This window comes from Alternaria ventricosa (genome assembly GCF_023758065.1).
Source record: "Alternaria ventricosa strain BMP 2768 chromosome Unknown scaffold_2, whole genome shotgun sequence".
Classification (NCBI taxonomy): Eukaryota; Fungi; Ascomycota; class Dothideomycetes; order Pleosporales; family Pleosporaceae; genus Alternaria; species Alternaria ventricosa.
Genome location: NW_026055682.1, coordinates 1169756 through 1186152, shown reverse-complemented (window position 1 = coordinate 1186152; position 16397 = coordinate 1169756). Strand labels below are relative to the sequence as shown.

Below are 16397 nucleotides of genomic sequence, written 5' to 3'. Positions count from 1 at the left end.
GAGCGAAAACATTGGTATCATGTTGGCCAGGTTGCAAACTGCTTAAGTCATCGAGTGCGACGCTCGATTGATGCTTTCCAGGAATTGCAGCATCGATCCATGTCCTTGGGGTCGCGGAGTGAGAGCGACCTGGCGTCGGAGCACATACGCATCTTCAACATCTTTTGCAAGGTGGGTTCAGCGTCTTGAGATTACCTCAAGATCCTGCAATCACGACCGATGCGATGGTAAGATGTAAGAACGGCTCACCCACACTCCGCGACTCCGCATTTGCCGGATCTTGCGCGTTCATTGATGGCGGTGGGGCGCTGAGATGGAAAGACGCTAACCGTTGCCCCGCCACGGTGGGGTGTGCAGCCCGTAGCTGACAACCTTGGAACAGCAAGCTCCCCAGGCGTGGACGTATTCGGGCCGACAGCTTCCCCGATATATGTTTATCGAAGAAGTGCTTACTGAGTTGACTTAGATAAACTTCGGCTATTGCGACTGAGAGTGACGTGTAGTGCTTTCCAAGGTCCGGAGGCAGCTTCGGAGGTCCTGGTAGGAACATTCCGGCTAAGCTATCTTCCGGTGGCTGAACATTACGCGCGGGAAGGAGCTCGGAAGTTGTGGAGGGATTGAAGCAAAAGCAAGAGACCGGAATATAGAAACGTTTGAGCAGAATCTTAAGAGCTGTCGGGACGTTCTCTGCTTGTCTTCGGCAAAACCAACTCGACAACTACCAGCAACCACATTGCATCAGCAGCGCTCCATCCTTATCATACCAGCCGATATTGTACAATAAGTGGCGAGACAGAGACGCAGTATTCCTAGGATGGCAGAGAATACTAGGATAGCGATTGTTGGAGCAGGTAGACATCCCCAACATGAGATCGCCCATTCCATCATGATAGCTAACGCACCTCAGGCATGGGTGGCCTAGCAGCAGCGCTATCTCTCGCAAAAGCTGGTCACAAAAACATTACGATATACGAGAACGCAACAAACATGGGCTTTGTAGGCGCCGGCATCCAACTCGCACCAAACATGGCTCGCATCCTTGACCGATTAGGTTGCTGGGGACCGATCCGCGACGAGGCAGTTCAATGCGCGAATACATCAATTCGGGAAGGCTCGACGGACAAAGAGCTAGGGTACGTAGATTTGGGCTACGTGCGAGAAAAGTATGGCTACCCACACATGGTTGGCCACCGAGCGAGTTTGGCAAACGGCCTATACGAGGGTTGTAAGAAGGAAAGCGGCATCACATTCAAGCTGGGCTGCAATATATCCAACGTACAGTTTAGTGCGAAGCCAAAGTTCACCATTACACCAGCTCAGGGCAACGGAGAGCCCCAACAAGTCGAATGCGACATCCTGCTCGGTGCGGACGGCGTTAAGAGCTCTACTCGCGTCGCCATGCTCAAGGAACTCGGTCACACCGGCGCAGCTTGCGACTCAGGTCAAGCTGCATACCGCATCATGTTGACTCGAGACCAAATGGAGAACGATCCCGAGCTACTGAAACTGATCGAGTCCGACACGGTAACACGCTGGATCGGCGAGAAGAAACACATCATCGCCTACCCGATCCACAACAAGCAGATCTACAACATCTCCACCGCACAGCCTGATATCAATTTCGCCGGAGCACCAGACGCGCAATATACGACCAAAGGCAGCAAGAAGGCCATGTTGGACGTTTACGGCGATTTTTGTCCGATGATACATCGCATGTTGAACCTGGTGCCAGAAGGCGAAGTCGTGGAGTGGAAGTTGAGAGTTCACGATCCGTTGGTAACGTGGGTGCATGGTACAGCCGCCTTGGTCGGCGACGCTTGCCATCCTACGCTCCCACACATGGCCCAAGGTGCTGCTCAGGCGATTGAAGACGGCGCTGTGCTGGGTGTCGTGCTTTCCCCCAAGCGCATCGCAGACGGGAAGCCGCAGACTATCGAGCACGCACTTCGTTTGTATGAGAAGCTGAGGAAGCCGAGAGCGGAAGCACTCGTTGAGCTCGCGGCGCAGAACGGGAGAGACATGCATCTTGGTGCTGGCAAGGCAAAGGAGGAGCGCGATAAGATCTTTGCGGCGCTGAAGTCTGGATCTGGGAAGGTGCCGGATAAGTGGGCTGACGCAGATATTCAGGCGCAAGTTTATGGTGTTGATGTTGTGGCTGAGGCAGAAGAGCTGTGTCAGAAGGAGGGGTTGGAAGCGAAGTTGTAGGTTGAAAATTGTGCAAGTACTATAGTGCCTTTACTATCGCATTCAATCCAAAAATTCCACAAGGGATCAGCTGGAGATGCGCGTGCTTTTCATGATGTTCAGGTTATCATCAACGTGTTCGTACGCTACCCAAAGACGCGTAGCTCTTCATTGGACACAATGGCAAGGAGATATGTCCAACTGGTCTTACATCCTCTCCGACATATGACCTCTCATCGTATGGCCCTTCCAATGAGTGAACATGACAGGGATCAAGCTAACGCCTACCAGCAATGCCGCGACAATGCCAGCACTGTTCGCGATACCTACATTCTCAAACATAGGAGGAAACCAGAATGGACCGAGGAAACCCCAAATTTGCCTCACAAAAGTAACAAACACGCCAATACTACCAGCTTCTTCAGGGTAGCAATCGACCGCATATGTGATCAGAACAGTAGTAACGATCTGGTTACCTGCTGCACCTATGCCTGCACCGACGATTGGCGTCACATTCCAGTGCAGATCGGGGGCTTGCTCGATGCGAACGAGAAAGACAACCACGCCACAGATGGTGAGAAGGATGCCGAAGTAGCTCAGCCAGAGACGGAACTCTGGAGCAGGGCGGAGAGGAGTCATCTTCTTTGCGCGCCATCGCATCCAGAGATCACTCGAATGTCCACCAATTTGCTCGCCGATGATCGTACCAATAATAACACCCACGAACTGTAAGCCGATCTGCTGTGCGTTGAAGTGGAACTTCTCGCCGAAGAGTTGCGGAATCTCAACAGTCGCGAGGACCGAAGCGAAGAGAAACACCATTGCATACGCGCATGCAGGGATGACCACGCATGGGTACTTGAATAGTCGAAGTGGTGATATGAACTCCGAGGCGGTGATGGGTGTAGGATCGATGCGTCGGAACTTGAGATACATCTCTTTGTAGGCCGCAAACCCGAACTGCGCGTGTTGTGCGTTGTTGTGTCGGATGAAGCGCGTTTCGGGCCCAAAGAGCGTGTACAGGATGAGTTGAACGCCGTTGACGATTGCGAGGATCCAGTATATCCAGCGATAGCCGACGTTGTAGGTCACAAAGCCGAAAATTAGGGGCGCCAAAGGTATACCCAAGGTGATCATCACCGTCCAGATACCCATAAACTTCGCTCTTTCCCTTTTGAAGAACGTCTCGACCACAACGGCACTGCCGATCGCATTCGGGGGTGAGATGAAGAAGCTTTGGAGAGCTCGGCAAGCAGCCATGGCAGCGTATGTTTGACTCTTCGCGCAGCCAACGTTGAAGACTAGACTGCCAATCAAAGATATGATGAAGATGGGTCGACGTCCGTATCGTGTGGAGAGCGGCCGCCAGAACAGTGGAGCACCCCCGAGGATAGCGATTTGTAGAGACGTAAGATACGATGCTCTTTGGAGGCTGACACCTAGGTCTTCGGATATGTTCTCATAGGCTGGAATGATTGCAGCAGCAGGAAACGCGCACATCATGGCGTGGAAGGCGACAAAGAGGAGGTTCATCACTTTCTATTCCCATTGTCAGTAGACCTCAAACTGATAAATGCGTGATGACCTACCTTCCACTGAGGCCAGTTGTATGGATCGGCCGTGCCCATGGTGGGTATGGGGTCAAGCTCAAGCGTGCCATGTCTTTCCAACAGATACTGTCGATGCTCCTCGGAAAGGTGAGATACTTCGTCATTGTCGAGATACGTGCCATGAGTGTTTGCATGCTCTAGATCCTCACTAGTCATCGGCTTATCTGAGATGGCCTCTTTGTCGTTCTCCATGACTGTGACGTGGTCTTGGTGGTACAGCCCTAGGCGTGAGTTGCGGAATGAGTAGCAAGAAAGAGAAAGACCAGCAATCTCGAGTGCGCACGCCTCGGGGTGGCAACCCCATACTGTGTACCCGTCCTTCCCCATACTAATACCTGCGGAAGAAGACTTTCGCGGAGACCCCCAGTGGAGACCCCAGATGGTAGGATTATTGGCTGGACCCCAGCCCATTTAGTTTCAGGCAGGGGTTGCGAACCGTCGTCGTCACGGTGTCGTCGTCGCTAAGTTTCGTCATCCTATCATTTAGCGAACGGAAGCAGACTTCGGCAGCAGCACACCGAGGTTTAACGTCTTCGTCAAATACCGACGAGCGGGCATCGCCGCGCTACAGTGAACCTTTGGTATGCGCTAGGTATGCGTTGAGCACGACGGAAAAAGTCATCGGCATGTGATGAGGAACAAGTGCCCGGAACTTTCAGGCTCGCAATGTTTAGGATGCAGAATGTATCCACGCGTGTCGTGCGCGTCGAAAGTCGAGGCTCGAAGCAACGCCATCCGTGCTCAAGCTTTCGGGGAAAGCTTGGCCGGTGCCGGCGCCGTCTTCCCTCTTTCGGATCCACCCGGTCAACGCCGCGCAGCCCGCAACGCGTCAGACTCAGCAGCCACCAGCAGCGTCGACCTAGAGCTACCTAACCCAACGCAACTGTTCATATGGGATATGAATCCAAGCCAAATTTCATATATCGACTCTCTCCTACGATACGCGTTCGCGGTCCTAAACCAACGCCACAGGAAGCCACCCCACTCATCCTGCGCCGATACGATCAAGACACTAACGGTAGGGTATCCGAAACGGATGCGCTTCAGTATTAAAGACAAAATCGTCCAAGCTGACTACATCGTGGTCGCTAAAGATGAGATAGAAATATTTGAGGGTCTCGGCCAACCAAAAGCTCTGCGGAGGTGAAGAGATAAAGTCAGCGTTTGTTTCGGAAGCATCGCATTTCTAAAACTTACCTCCATGCTGTCACTCTTTGGTGGCGGGGTCGACATAATGTCTTGGAGCGCGGCGTTGCCAAATTCAGTCTTTGTATTCGCCTCGATGGCCTGGAACATCTCCCACGCGATCTCTTGATACTTGGTCTCACCCGTGAGCCGGAACATGTAGAAGATCGACTCGATTGCTTCTGGCCGGAGAATATAACGGCCATCGTGGACTGCGCTGAATGGCTTTGCGCCTGGTGTGTAATCGCACTCTGACCACGACGGACACGGGGTCATCGAAAACACTTCAGGCATAATGCCGTTCGGTGCATTTTTATACGTCCACGCGCAACCGTCAGAGATCTTCCGTCCGACGTCGAGATGGGTCTGGTTGTCGAAGAGCCGCCCACCAAGCGCCAGCATACCACCAGCGTAGCACACCAGGTGCTGCCCAGTGTTGTCTCTTTGTCCATCAGGGCCATCATGTTTCGCGGTTGCGATCAAGATGTCTGCTTTGTCTTCCACCATGGGTCGAAACATGGTGTGCGTTATCGCCGTATCCATCGCGTATTCGTACATCTTGCGATACTGACCAGCCGGCTCATTCCCGTTGAGCAACTGATACATCTTCGGTAGATACTCAAATGCCGAGTCGGCCATAGCACCCAGCCCAAAGAAAGCGTCGAAAGTCAGGTTCGGCGTTCTCATGTCTACACTGATCGGCCACATTCCAGGGAGCTTCGTGGATCCTTGCTGTGCATCAAGTACATCCGTAACCCTGGAGATGGCGTCGAAATATCGCATATCGCCTGTAATTTGGGAGAGACGAGTGAACTCCACACTAGCGGAAGCGGCTTCAGCTATGAGTACCGAGAGAGCTGGCAGCTGCTCTTCGCCGTCCGCCGCCTTCCCGGGTTTCCATCTCGACACAGGCATCCGGTTAGGCGTGTCGAAGGTCGCATAAGCCATGTCTGCTACTTCGAGAGCCTTGTTCAGAAGACGGGTGTCGTGGCAGCCAGAAACGTCATAAGCGCCTATGAAGCCTCCCAGATAGCGTATAATGATCTCGAACATGTTGATCTCACTCTCGCGATCATCGCTTGGTTTGAAGTCGATCTTCAGAGCTGCTTCGACGGCTTCGGCGAACTCGTCTTCCATCCCCATGATTGACAAAGTGTCTAGTGAGTCGACTAACGTAGCTCCCCAGCCACCAAATTGGGTATCTCGAGGCTGGCCCGACATGGGTGCCAGTTCGTCTTTCATCCATGCGCGTTCTTTGTAAGACTTCCAGCATCGTTGAAAGGTCTCCTTGACAGCCGCTCGTCTACCAGTAATCGCTTCGGCACCTGGCGACTTTGGATGCTGAGATCTTTGCAAAGTGCTCCTGGACAAGGGCTTTTGTGAGGATAGCTGCGCATACTCATCAACTGGGTGTCGGATCGAGATTGCTCTCCAGTTGAAGCGATCTCCAGTATCTGGAGTTATTGCTGGCATGGGCGGTCTTGTTGGACACGCATGCGAGCTCGGAGCATGTTCATGGTGGCCTGATGGGAAGATGGAAGTCCTCGATGGGGTGAAAGGAGCGGAAAAAGAGGTGATGGTTACAAGAAAAACGAAAGCCACCAGGAGCATCACACTCCATCTCCATTTTCTGAGAAACATGATTAATCTCTCATAGGTGCAGGCGCGAGAACTCGACGCGAAACTCATGGAAGGAGGAAGAGGAGTTGAGCAGAAACTTGACGCGCACCGTGCCATACCTTGCAGCTTGCAATGCTATTATAGTGCTCGGACTGTTTCGTGTTACGGCGCGTAAGACACCTCTTACCTGTGCCGCAAACGGTTCTAGGGGCCGTGTTACGCCCCAATCGCCTGAAAGAACATCGGCGCTTATGGTGAGTCCCCATGTCGTTTCTTACATTGATAACGCCAATTTAAAATGACATTATCGAGCGCCACAGCATTACCTCCTGGTATAAACCAGCGTTGACGACTTTGCGGTGTGCTACGCGCTGCGCGAAACGCTCGGATTCCGACTTCTGCAAGGTTGTGGCGTAGTTGATTCCTGATCGCAACAGATGCGCTTATTGGTCAAGTTCTATCACAATACGTCCGCCATGAATCCTCTTGGTAATTCCAAAACCTGTAACTTCCCTCATATGCGCTGCTAGCCCCTGATTCAGCTGCACTGTCTCGTCTTTTGGGTGTTCGGAGGCAATATACCCAGGCGATCACCATTGCGCCGAGAAGAAGCGTCTTTGCAAGTTTCTCATCTACCATTGCGCGACTTCGTGTGCTCATACCCTGCGCGAAGATGGCTCTACAATTAGCGCTGCTCCTCTTGTACACTAATCTCATCTTTGGAGCATGGTGTCAAACCATACAGGACAGCTGGACTGCGCCTGCGACTCCAAACGGATCTACGAGCTTGCAAAGTGGTGCACCATTCACTATACGCTGGAAGTCCGAGCTTCAATATGCATTCAACACGTACTGTACTTCGTGCGATGTCAAGAAGCTCGACTTTTGGGTCACAAGCTTCATGGATCAGAGCTACAAGTTCAAGATCGCTGGTGAGTGATGTCGCAGTAACTAAGTCAAAGGTTATGTAGGAAGCGTTGATATAACCAGCACTACATCGTTTCAGTGGGATGTCAACATACCTTCTTCCGCACTGATAGCCAACGACTACTGGGTGTTACGTTTCACACCCGTTGGCGCAGAAGACCCGTTCACGGAACAGATATCGTCGTCGGGATTCTATATTAGCGGGCCGCCTGAACCATCTACCATCTTTAATACAGTCACAGCTAGACCGAGCAGTAAGTCATGAGTAGCTTCGAGCGAAGTCTGTCAGCTAAACCTGGGTGTAGGTACGTCAAGTTTAACGTTCGAGTCTTCGACCACTCCAAGCAACACGAGTACAATCGCAACGCCATCTTCAGTAACAACAGACATACCATCAGCTCAAGACCCAGATTCTTCGAGTAAAAGCTGGATAGCTGGCGCGGTCGTTGGGCCGATTGTTGGGATAGCAATAGTTGGGGCGCTGTTATGGGTTTTGTTCAAAAGAAAACGGAAGAATGTCAGCACGGAACAAGTGGATGCGGATGTTGGACAAGATAAATACGTTTACCACCCGGCAGATTCCACGTACCAGGATGGAGAAGCAAAGTACGCTCAGACGATCGTGCGCCCCGCACCGTCAACGCACGTCTCCGAAATGGCTGGTGACTGGCAACATTCAGCAGATGGCCAAGATCACAGCCCTGCAGAGATGCCTGGCAGTGCTTCAGATCGTAGCCCGGCAGAGCTTTGGCAAGGGAACTATCAGTCTAGGCCCAAGTTTGTCTGTATTTCTGGCCATATGCCATTTCGGGGGTAGTCTACAAATTGGATCAGTCACACTGCCGTTGGATCTTGCAGGCACACCAAAGTAGCCCTGATCCTAGTAGTCCATTAACCAAACAACATCCCCCAAAGTGAAGGGCTCGATGAAGTAAGCCCAAGAACTACGTATCTCGACAGCCTGGCTTTCGGGTGCACGTCATACAACGACTCGCAAGATCTTTAGCGTTCACAGATCGTGCTGGCGGTGATCTGTGAATGTCGAAGCAACGCAAGCAGACAGCGCGAGCTCTGGTACGTCCCAAGGGTCCCGAATCACGTTCTCGTTCCCATTACTGTAGCATAGAAATCTAATACCCACACACAGAAGTTCTGTCTCTAAGCCTGGCAGCGCTTCAATTCATATGTGCAGCACTTGATCGAACCCACATAATATCTCTGTCGCACCTGTTGTCCATACTATCTCAACGAGACTGAACCTCACATCCTCTGAGATCGCAGGAAAGACCGCATGCAGATCATGGGAAATATTGCAAGCAATGCAAACCCAGACGCTACTTACAGCTGGTGCTGTCATCACTGTATGTTGCCTTTATGGTACGCATCGAGGCTTGCTAATCTTACCAGGTGATAAAATATGGTCGTTCGCACGCGCCGGAAACAAATGCCCAAACTGTGGGCATCGGAAGTGTTGGAGAAGGTGCGCCGTCATGGGCCTCGCGAGGACGGATGAACTTTGGACGGAGAGAACTGGATCGAAGAGGTTGAGCAAACGGACGAGGTCGCTCGTCGTGGAGAACTTTTGACTCTCTTGCCTTTATGGCACGATGGCGAGGGGTGGCACTTGCAGTGGGCATGAAGGTGGCTGGGTGCTGCGCTTGTGCCTTCCACATCGGTGATGACGTCATCGGCGCCGCTAGCTACGGAGAAACGCCCGAGGTCCTCTGCATCTGGCATCCACGACCTGCACATGTACGTAGGAGCATCGGATTCATCGCAAGCCTTCCAGCATGACACTATTTCTCATATCGGGCATGTTTTTCGGCGTGCTCGTCTCATTCGGGTACCGCCTGACGCCATTGTTGTTCAGCCCAAGAAGAGTCACTCTGGCATTTTCCCCAGCCTCGCTTCGCATGGGGGAGGTCGTGCTAGCGATCCTGTCAATGATAGCAAAATCAATTTTTTACGCAATTCCCGGGTTTCCGCGCATCAAGCTTTCAGCATTAGAGCTTGACTCCCCATTCACTCTAGATGCAGACGATGTTGTTCGGTATCAAGCAGCAGTTGGAGGAACAAGCAACTCAGGAGAAGAGCTCTCAGCACCGCAACTCATGCTGTTCCTTTCAGCCATGACCGAGCCGGCAATGCTACTTCTACTCGCCAGTCCCTGGTGTCCCATCAATCCACTAGGCGCAGTCAACGTGCGCAATAGGTTCGAGATATTACGCCCCGACCTATGCGACCTGTCGAGACTCGTGGATCTACGAACAGCCCGTCTGAAGGCGATTACAAGTAACCACCCAAGACCAGCAAGACGAGGCATCGAGTGGGATCTGGAGGTCGTGATCACCACTCCCACTGGTAGGAAGGATGGAACTATGGATATCATCTTTCGCCAGATCTTCACCATGCTAGAATTAAGAAAGTCACAGTCCAAGGAAATCCGGAACAGTTTACATGAGACCAGGTCTAGCATGGCGATACCACAGTTGTCTGAGAGCACCACACAGGTATCGATGTCAGTCGACGACCCGCTGAAATGGGCTGCGATCTGCAAGGACTACAACTTCATCCACCTATCGGGAGCGGCGGCGAAGGCCTTTGGTCTACCTGGAAAGATTGCGCACGGAAATCATGCAGTCGCTAAAGCTTTGCATCGACTGAAGGACTCGAGAAGCTCGCAGTCACCGTTCAGCACTTCCTCCTGGATGGAAGTGCAATTCAGAAGACCGATGGTCGTACCCGGTGTCTTCGATATCAGTTTACGCGAGTCTAGCCAACCTAGCAAGATATTCAGAGTTTCTCTTCAGGGAAAAGACTGTGCGACTGCGGAGTTTGGGAGCCTTCGGCAGTGAATATGCCGAGATGATATTCGGCTGCCGTCTGAAACCATTCTGGAGTGGCTGCAATGTGTGTCGCATTCTACCAAACTGTTATCCAAGTTTATGAGAAGTATACCTGCATTGTTGGTTCATTTCAACTAGCTTCAACAGCCCTTTGTTCCACTGTCTCGATCAGTGCGGCCAGAGCACGCTGATCCTCCTCCTCGAGATCTGTCTCTTGCCCACGCTGACCTTCTTCATCATCTTCAGGCCTATGAAATTCCCATTCGGGTTGTGGCGAATCCATTGACATCGAGCGACAGTCAAGGGAACAGTAACCAGCCATGGGGAGATCGGACGGGGTGTTGTAGCGGCTATCGAAAGGATAGTCCTCCGAATAGCCCAACTTGAAGTACCGAAGACGTCGGAGGCCAACTCGGAAGCGTTCGAATATTTGATGCCAACGAATATCCGGTGCAACTTTTCGACTGCCTCCAACAGGATAACCGAATTCGCTAAGCTCGTCGTCACCCTCATCATCACTCTCGGCCTCCTCCGGATGTGGAAGTAGCTGAGGAAAGTTCGCCAAAATTCCTCTTCCGAACAAGTGTACTCGACGAACAACACCGCAGCCATAAAGGAGTAGAGTCTCCAGCGTAGCTTCATGCGCAATGATCCAGTCGACCTGCCAGTCATGCGCGATAGTCCAACTGCCAAAACACAGCGACTTGAGATGTGGAAATGGTTCGACCTCTCGGAGGTCCATGAATGGCCAGACTCCCCAGAAGCAGTCGCAATCGAGCGTAAGACTAAATGTTTATTTGCAAACTCAGAACATGGCTTGCATATAGCTCGGAGCTTGTATAGGAAGACTTACCGTGTGAGTTGATTGGTGGTGGGCTTCAACCAGTACTTTGGGAGAAAACGTCTGAGACCATTGTGCGCCGCGTCTGCATAGGTGCTCTTTTGATCTTCCGGTTCCTCGTGGTACCTCAAGATTCTCAGTTGCAATTCTGTTAAGCGCGCTCTGACGGCCACGAAGTTTTCAGATTCCATGATATCCTGAGGCATTGCATCTTGTAAGTTCTGAATTGCAAGACTCTCGAAGCTCTCGCTCTTCGCTAAAGCTTGGAAACAAAGGCTCTGGATCTTTGCCCGGAAAGATTCATCCTCTTCAACCTCCGCCATAGTATTATTGAATCTGGTCTCAATATAATCGTCTACGGTGCAAAGGCTCGAGAACTTTAGCTCTACTCGTCTCAGTCTCTCCAGCTGTGCAAGTCGTGCGATGGCATCGCTGAAGGTACGGAGAATTTTGCCCTCTTCATCCACATATTTCCCGTCGTCATCGTCGTCGTCATCGTCGTCTTCTTCGTCTTCTTCGTCCTTGTACTCGTCGGGATGGTCGGAAGTATTGATGATGGCATGACGTACATGCTTTCGTAAAGAGGAATGGAAGATATTTAAGAATCTTTCTGGGTTGTTTTCGACGTTCGTGAAGGATACTGTGCGGAACAGACTCTCGGAAGCTAATTCGTGGATTCCTTTGTTCACCAGGCGAAGGGCCTTGAGTGTCGCCAAATCGTCGGAAAGGAGATCGATGCATCCCCGTTGGAGTTCGACAGGTAGTTGGATCATTGCGCTTACCTACCTGGGTGAGCAGCAAGTGTTTTGACTATAACCATGGTGGACGCGAGTGGCCCTTTTGTACCTAGGTAATTACCTAGGCGCAGCACAACACGTCATTTCGCCTTGCATGAAGCTGCAGCATTCGATAAGAGGTACATATCGCTACAGCCCAATTTAGGTATAATGTAAGTCATCTGTCAGACGTGCAAGTCTAAGGATCTTGGTTGCCTAATCATAGGTACGGTTGGGACCACGCTAGAGCCTTATAGGTATAGCTGCAGGCTACATCGCCTTTTCTTCTCGAGTTATGAGGGACACCACTTTCTCTTCACGACACTACTACCACTTCTAGCCTCTCTTAATGAACACTTTCCAGACTTTACCGATCACAATCCGTGAGCAGGTTTATCACGAGCTCTTGACCTACACTCCAGCTGGATACAACGATCCGTATCATTCAAATGCCGAGACGAGAAGTGTAGCTCGAAGAACCCGCCGCTTAGATGTACCTCCCCAGGCGTCTGCACCCTCATCGCCATTATGTAAGCTGCTCACATTGAGCCGACAAATCAACGCAGAGATCTTCCAGTTTTTAAGACGTCAACTGTGCGTGGTTGTTAAGAGTAATCACCCATGGTTTCTTCGGAGCATGTTCGACAAAACAATACCCGCGCTACCCGGGTGTCCAAGGTATTCCAGCGGCCGCCGGGTGAATTGCCCGCGCGTACCACTTATCTCACAGCTGCAATCCTGCGATGAGATTGTTAAGAAGGACTTTTCAGGTTTTCCTGTGGCAATGGAACTCGAATTTCACACGACCGGCAACCGCAACCCCAATCCTATGGAGAATACATCGTGTTTCTTGCTGCCAGCCTCGAGCCTGCCGATCTTGATCCGTATTGGCAAAGGTCATCAAAATCGGTGAGTAATTGCAGTTCTCATTATACCATGAAGGCGGATCTTAACCTGCGTCAGGTCTGGAAGCACTTCCCTATATGTGTCGCTTTTTGAGACGTTCTCACACACGCTTGAACGAGCCCAAGAGATCCTCATTGAACCTCTGCTGCTTCCCATTTCGAAGGCCCGCCTTAGATTTCACATTGTGAGCACCAATGACATGATCACTTCTCCTTGGGCCATGAAGTTAAGAGAGCACTTGATGAGAGAGTGGCCTGCTGTTTACTATCTTGACCATCTGGATAATATGAAGCATGCTCGTATGGCCTATGTATATCTTTTCGACTACATACGCAACGATACGTCGAGGGACGGGGTTCTTGAATTATGGCTCCGGACTTGCGAAATCGCTGCAGGGGAAATAAAAGCCCTCTGCCATCGCGCAGGTATATTGGAGTCGAAAGAGGAAGACCCAGCTGGTTCATCCGACAGTGTGGCATTGCTCCAGAAAGCGCGCAAGGAGGCTGAAGACGCGATCAGTTTCTTATCTGATCAGCCCATGTGTGCGAAGGAAGCGTCGCTAGTTTCAAAAAAATGGCAGCTTGAAGTTGGCAAGCTCAAATCTCTGTTGAGCTTCAGGGCACATGTCGTTTGCAAAGCACTTGGGGATATAGACGCTGCCATTGGATACCTCGAGGAAGCGATCAAGTATGACCCCAACTGTGCAGAGAACCCAGAGGACCGACCCCCAAAGCCAGTCTTTGGTGTTGGTCACTTTGAAAATCCTTGGCGCGTCTCCAGCCGAATGCCACTCGGTAATGTATACCTCGTAAGGAACCCAGTAGAGATGCTAGACAAACTGAAAGCCGAGTGTGGAACAAGCCGCGAAGAGGACGCCTCCGGAGTGGTACGATGGGAGGTCCGTATGTAAAGACGTTCCAGAATCAGATTATTGCGGGCTAAGTGCAGATCGAAGAAAACGTACCGATATCTCGACTGGTCACAGTGGAGTTCGCAAGTGACGCTAGCACCCCGCAAACAGCCTCAAGATGCCGAGGTCCATGCCATCTCTCCACCACAGCTCTGCCGACATGGCTGAATCGACCTTGACGCGTCCGCGCATCTCTGTGCATATACACATACCTCCTTGAAGCTTGCCTAAAGTCGATCGACCTCACCTCTACACCAATTTCCACCTCAGCCACCCCACAACCCTCCATCCACACCACCACCCACCATGACGCACGCCGCCTCCAAAGACGACCTGCGCGTCAGCACGCTCTTCGACTACACCTCGCACGTCGTCCTCGTGACAGGCGGCGCCACCGGCCTCGGCGAAATGGCCGCGCAAGCCTTCATCCAAAACGGCGCGCGCGTCTTCATCGCGTCGCGCAAAGAATCCGAACTCGCCTCCACAACCACCCGCCTCAACGCCCTCGGCCCCGGAAAATGCTCCTACATCGTCGCAGACCTAAAAGACAAAGCCGGCTGCCTCGCCCTCTGCACGGAGCTGAAGAAGCAGACGGACCGCCTGACGGTGCTGGTGAACAACACGGGCGCGAGCTGGGGCGATGATTACTACAACTATCCGGAACATGCGTGGGATAAGCTGTATGCGTTGAATGTGAAGAGTATATTTTATATGACGGTTGAGTGTGAGGGGTTGTTGGCAAAGGGAGCGGATGCGCATAATCCAAGCAGGGTTATTAATATTGCTAGTATGGCGGGTATTACGACTGTGGATGTTACGACTGGAGAGGGCGGGGGGTTGAGTAATCCGGGGACTGGGACTTACAGCTGTATGTTTATTGTTATTCCCTTTTTTTTTGCAGACGATCCTTATTAACGAAATGTCTAGATGGCCCAGCAAAGGCAGCATGCATCCACCTCACAAAGATGCAAGCCTCGAAACTCGCCCCGAAGAATATCATGGTCAACGTCATTTGCCCTGGCGTATTCCCCTCGCGCATGACGAACTTCGGACTGGAGAAATTCGCAGATGCGTTGACGGCGGGACAGCCGACGGGCCGTATTGGCAAGCCGAGTGACTTTGGTGGGCTGGTCTTGTTCCTGAGTAGTAAGGCGAGTGCGCATATCACGGGCAACGCAGTGGAGATGGATGGCGGAGCTACCTTGACGGGCTGGAGAGGGAAGGTCGGTGGCAGTGGGGAGAGCAAGTTGTGAATAAAAGGTGACGGGTATCATGTGATTAATTGATGGTTTGGCTACATATTTGCTGGTGTTGTTCATGTCGAATTTAAGAGAGCTGAGTAGCCAACTGAGTAACCTGATCCATAACCGCTTGATCCTCCCTGATGTTGTTCTCAATAACCTTGTCCCTCAAGTGTTCGACCGTCTGAGCCGGGTCTGTAGGAGGCTGGCCCCTCGCAGTCTGGATCCTCGAAATCTGCATCTCGAGGAAGAACTTGGGCGCCTTGATGATACCGAAGTTGCCTCCTGAGCTACGCAGACCAGCCTCAGTGGCCAGGTAAACGTTGAGCGCATCTTGGAAAGCTTCGAGGTTGGAGTCGGCGAGTGGTACAGCGGTGAAGAAGGTGCTGGTGGCGAATTCCATGGGTTTCTGGCCAGAGGCGGCGAAGTTGATCTGGGAGAAGGTTTGGCCGCCTGAGGTCACGTCGGGGACGTTTTCGATTGTTTTCGCGTTGGGGTCGCAGGTGACCTTGTCCTGGATTTGTTGGACGACAGTGGCCGTCTCGCCTGGAAGGACTTCGTTGCCGATGATGAAGCAGGCGTTGCCTTGACGGGGTATGATGTTGGCAGTAGGAGCAGCAATGACTAGGCCGCTGAGAAGCGTAAGGGCGGTGAAGGCGTGGGCGTACATCTTCGTTCTCGCTTTTGAAGGTTCCGTTATATGTATACGGCAAGAATATGAAAAATGTAACAATGTTGAATGGGTATAGCGATAATCAACGAACGTTCAATAAAAGCAGGTAAAGTACCCTAACCGGAGGGCAAGCAAAAGAACGAAAAGAGAACGTAAGTGTAAAGACTGACTGGGGCGACCGAAACCGACGAAAGATCGATACTCGAAAACCACAACGGCGGCCTCACCCTTCTCTTATAAAAAGCACAACCACCATCGTGAGATCATACCTTCAGGCGCGTAAACGGCAATAAGGCACACCTCCCTGTATCACCAGTTCACGACCAAACACTTCGCGACATTTCTGACAGGGCTGTCACGTCCACCTGGTAGGGGCCGTCGCGACGTTTCTGGTTTGAGATGATCTCTACCGTCTTCGCTTAGGCCCAAGGCGGCTGCCGAGCTCCGAAAACCTCACTGTTTCTACCAATAGCAGGTGGGTCGCTATTGTACCTCGTGGAGTGGGGCCTGGTTTTTGGCGGACATGCGAAACGCGGTTTGGCTGTTGGAGGGCATGCAGGATAGCTTCAGGAGCGTATGCAGGATGGCTTCAGGAGGGCAGGAAGGAGTTGTTCAATGCCGCTTTGCCCGAGGTGAGGGGATTGAGGCGCAGGGCGGGCGGGTTTCTGCAGACATGTG

The 16397-nt window shown here is 51.9% G+C and overlaps 6 protein-coding genes across 6 annotated transcripts; 2 read left to right on the top strand and 4 right to left on the bottom strand.

Annotated features, from left to right (window-relative positions):
- Positions 1-814: 814 nt before the first annotated feature.
- J4E93_001393 (uncharacterized protein) lies at positions 815-2205 on the top strand (the record flags this gene model as incomplete). The annotated part of the gene is made up of 2 exons (XM_049339345.1): positions 815-851; positions 908-2205. 2 exons carry the CDS (start codon positions 815-817, stop codon positions 2203-2205), a joined length of 1335 nt encoding a protein of 444 aa, XP_049203302.1.
- A 186-nt stretch (positions 2206-2391) lies between these two features.
- On the bottom strand, positions 2392-3986 carry J4E93_001392 (uncharacterized protein; the record flags this gene model as incomplete). The annotated part of the gene is made up of 2 exons (XM_049339344.1): positions 2392-3723; positions 3774-3986. 2 exons carry the CDS (start codon positions 3984-3986, stop codon positions 2392-2394), a joined length of 1545 nt encoding a protein of 514 aa, XP_049203301.1.
- Positions 3987-4806: 820 nt separating this feature from the next.
- On the bottom strand, positions 4807-6452 carry J4E93_001391 (uncharacterized protein; the record flags this gene model as incomplete). The annotated part of the gene is made up of 2 exons (XM_049339343.1): positions 4807-4929; positions 4992-6452. 2 exons carry the CDS (start codon positions 6450-6452, stop codon positions 4807-4809), a joined length of 1584 nt encoding a protein of 527 aa, XP_049203300.1.
- A 4769-nt stretch (positions 6453-11221) lies between these two features.
- On the bottom strand, positions 11222-11986 carry J4E93_001390 (uncharacterized protein; the record flags this gene model as incomplete). The annotated part of the gene is made up of 1 exon (XM_049339342.1): positions 11222-11986. The coding sequence occupies one exon, from the start codon at positions 11984-11986 to the stop codon at positions 11222-11224; it is 765 nt and encodes a 254-aa protein (XP_049203299.1).
- A 2125-nt stretch (positions 11987-14111) lies between these two features.
- Positions 14112-15058, top strand: J4E93_001389 (uncharacterized protein; the record flags this gene model as incomplete). Its single annotated transcript, XM_049339341.1, has 2 exons — positions 14112-14673; positions 14733-15058. 2 exons carry the CDS (start codon positions 14112-14114, stop codon positions 15056-15058), a joined length of 888 nt encoding a protein of 295 aa, XP_049203298.1.
- Positions 15059-15131: 73 nt separating this feature from the next.
- Positions 15132-15716, bottom strand: J4E93_001388 (uncharacterized protein; the record flags this gene model as incomplete). Its single annotated transcript, XM_049339340.1, has 1 exon — positions 15132-15716. One exon carries the CDS (start codon positions 15714-15716, stop codon positions 15132-15134), a length of 585 nt encoding a protein of 194 aa, XP_049203297.1.
- Positions 15717-16397: the final 681 nt, after the last annotated feature.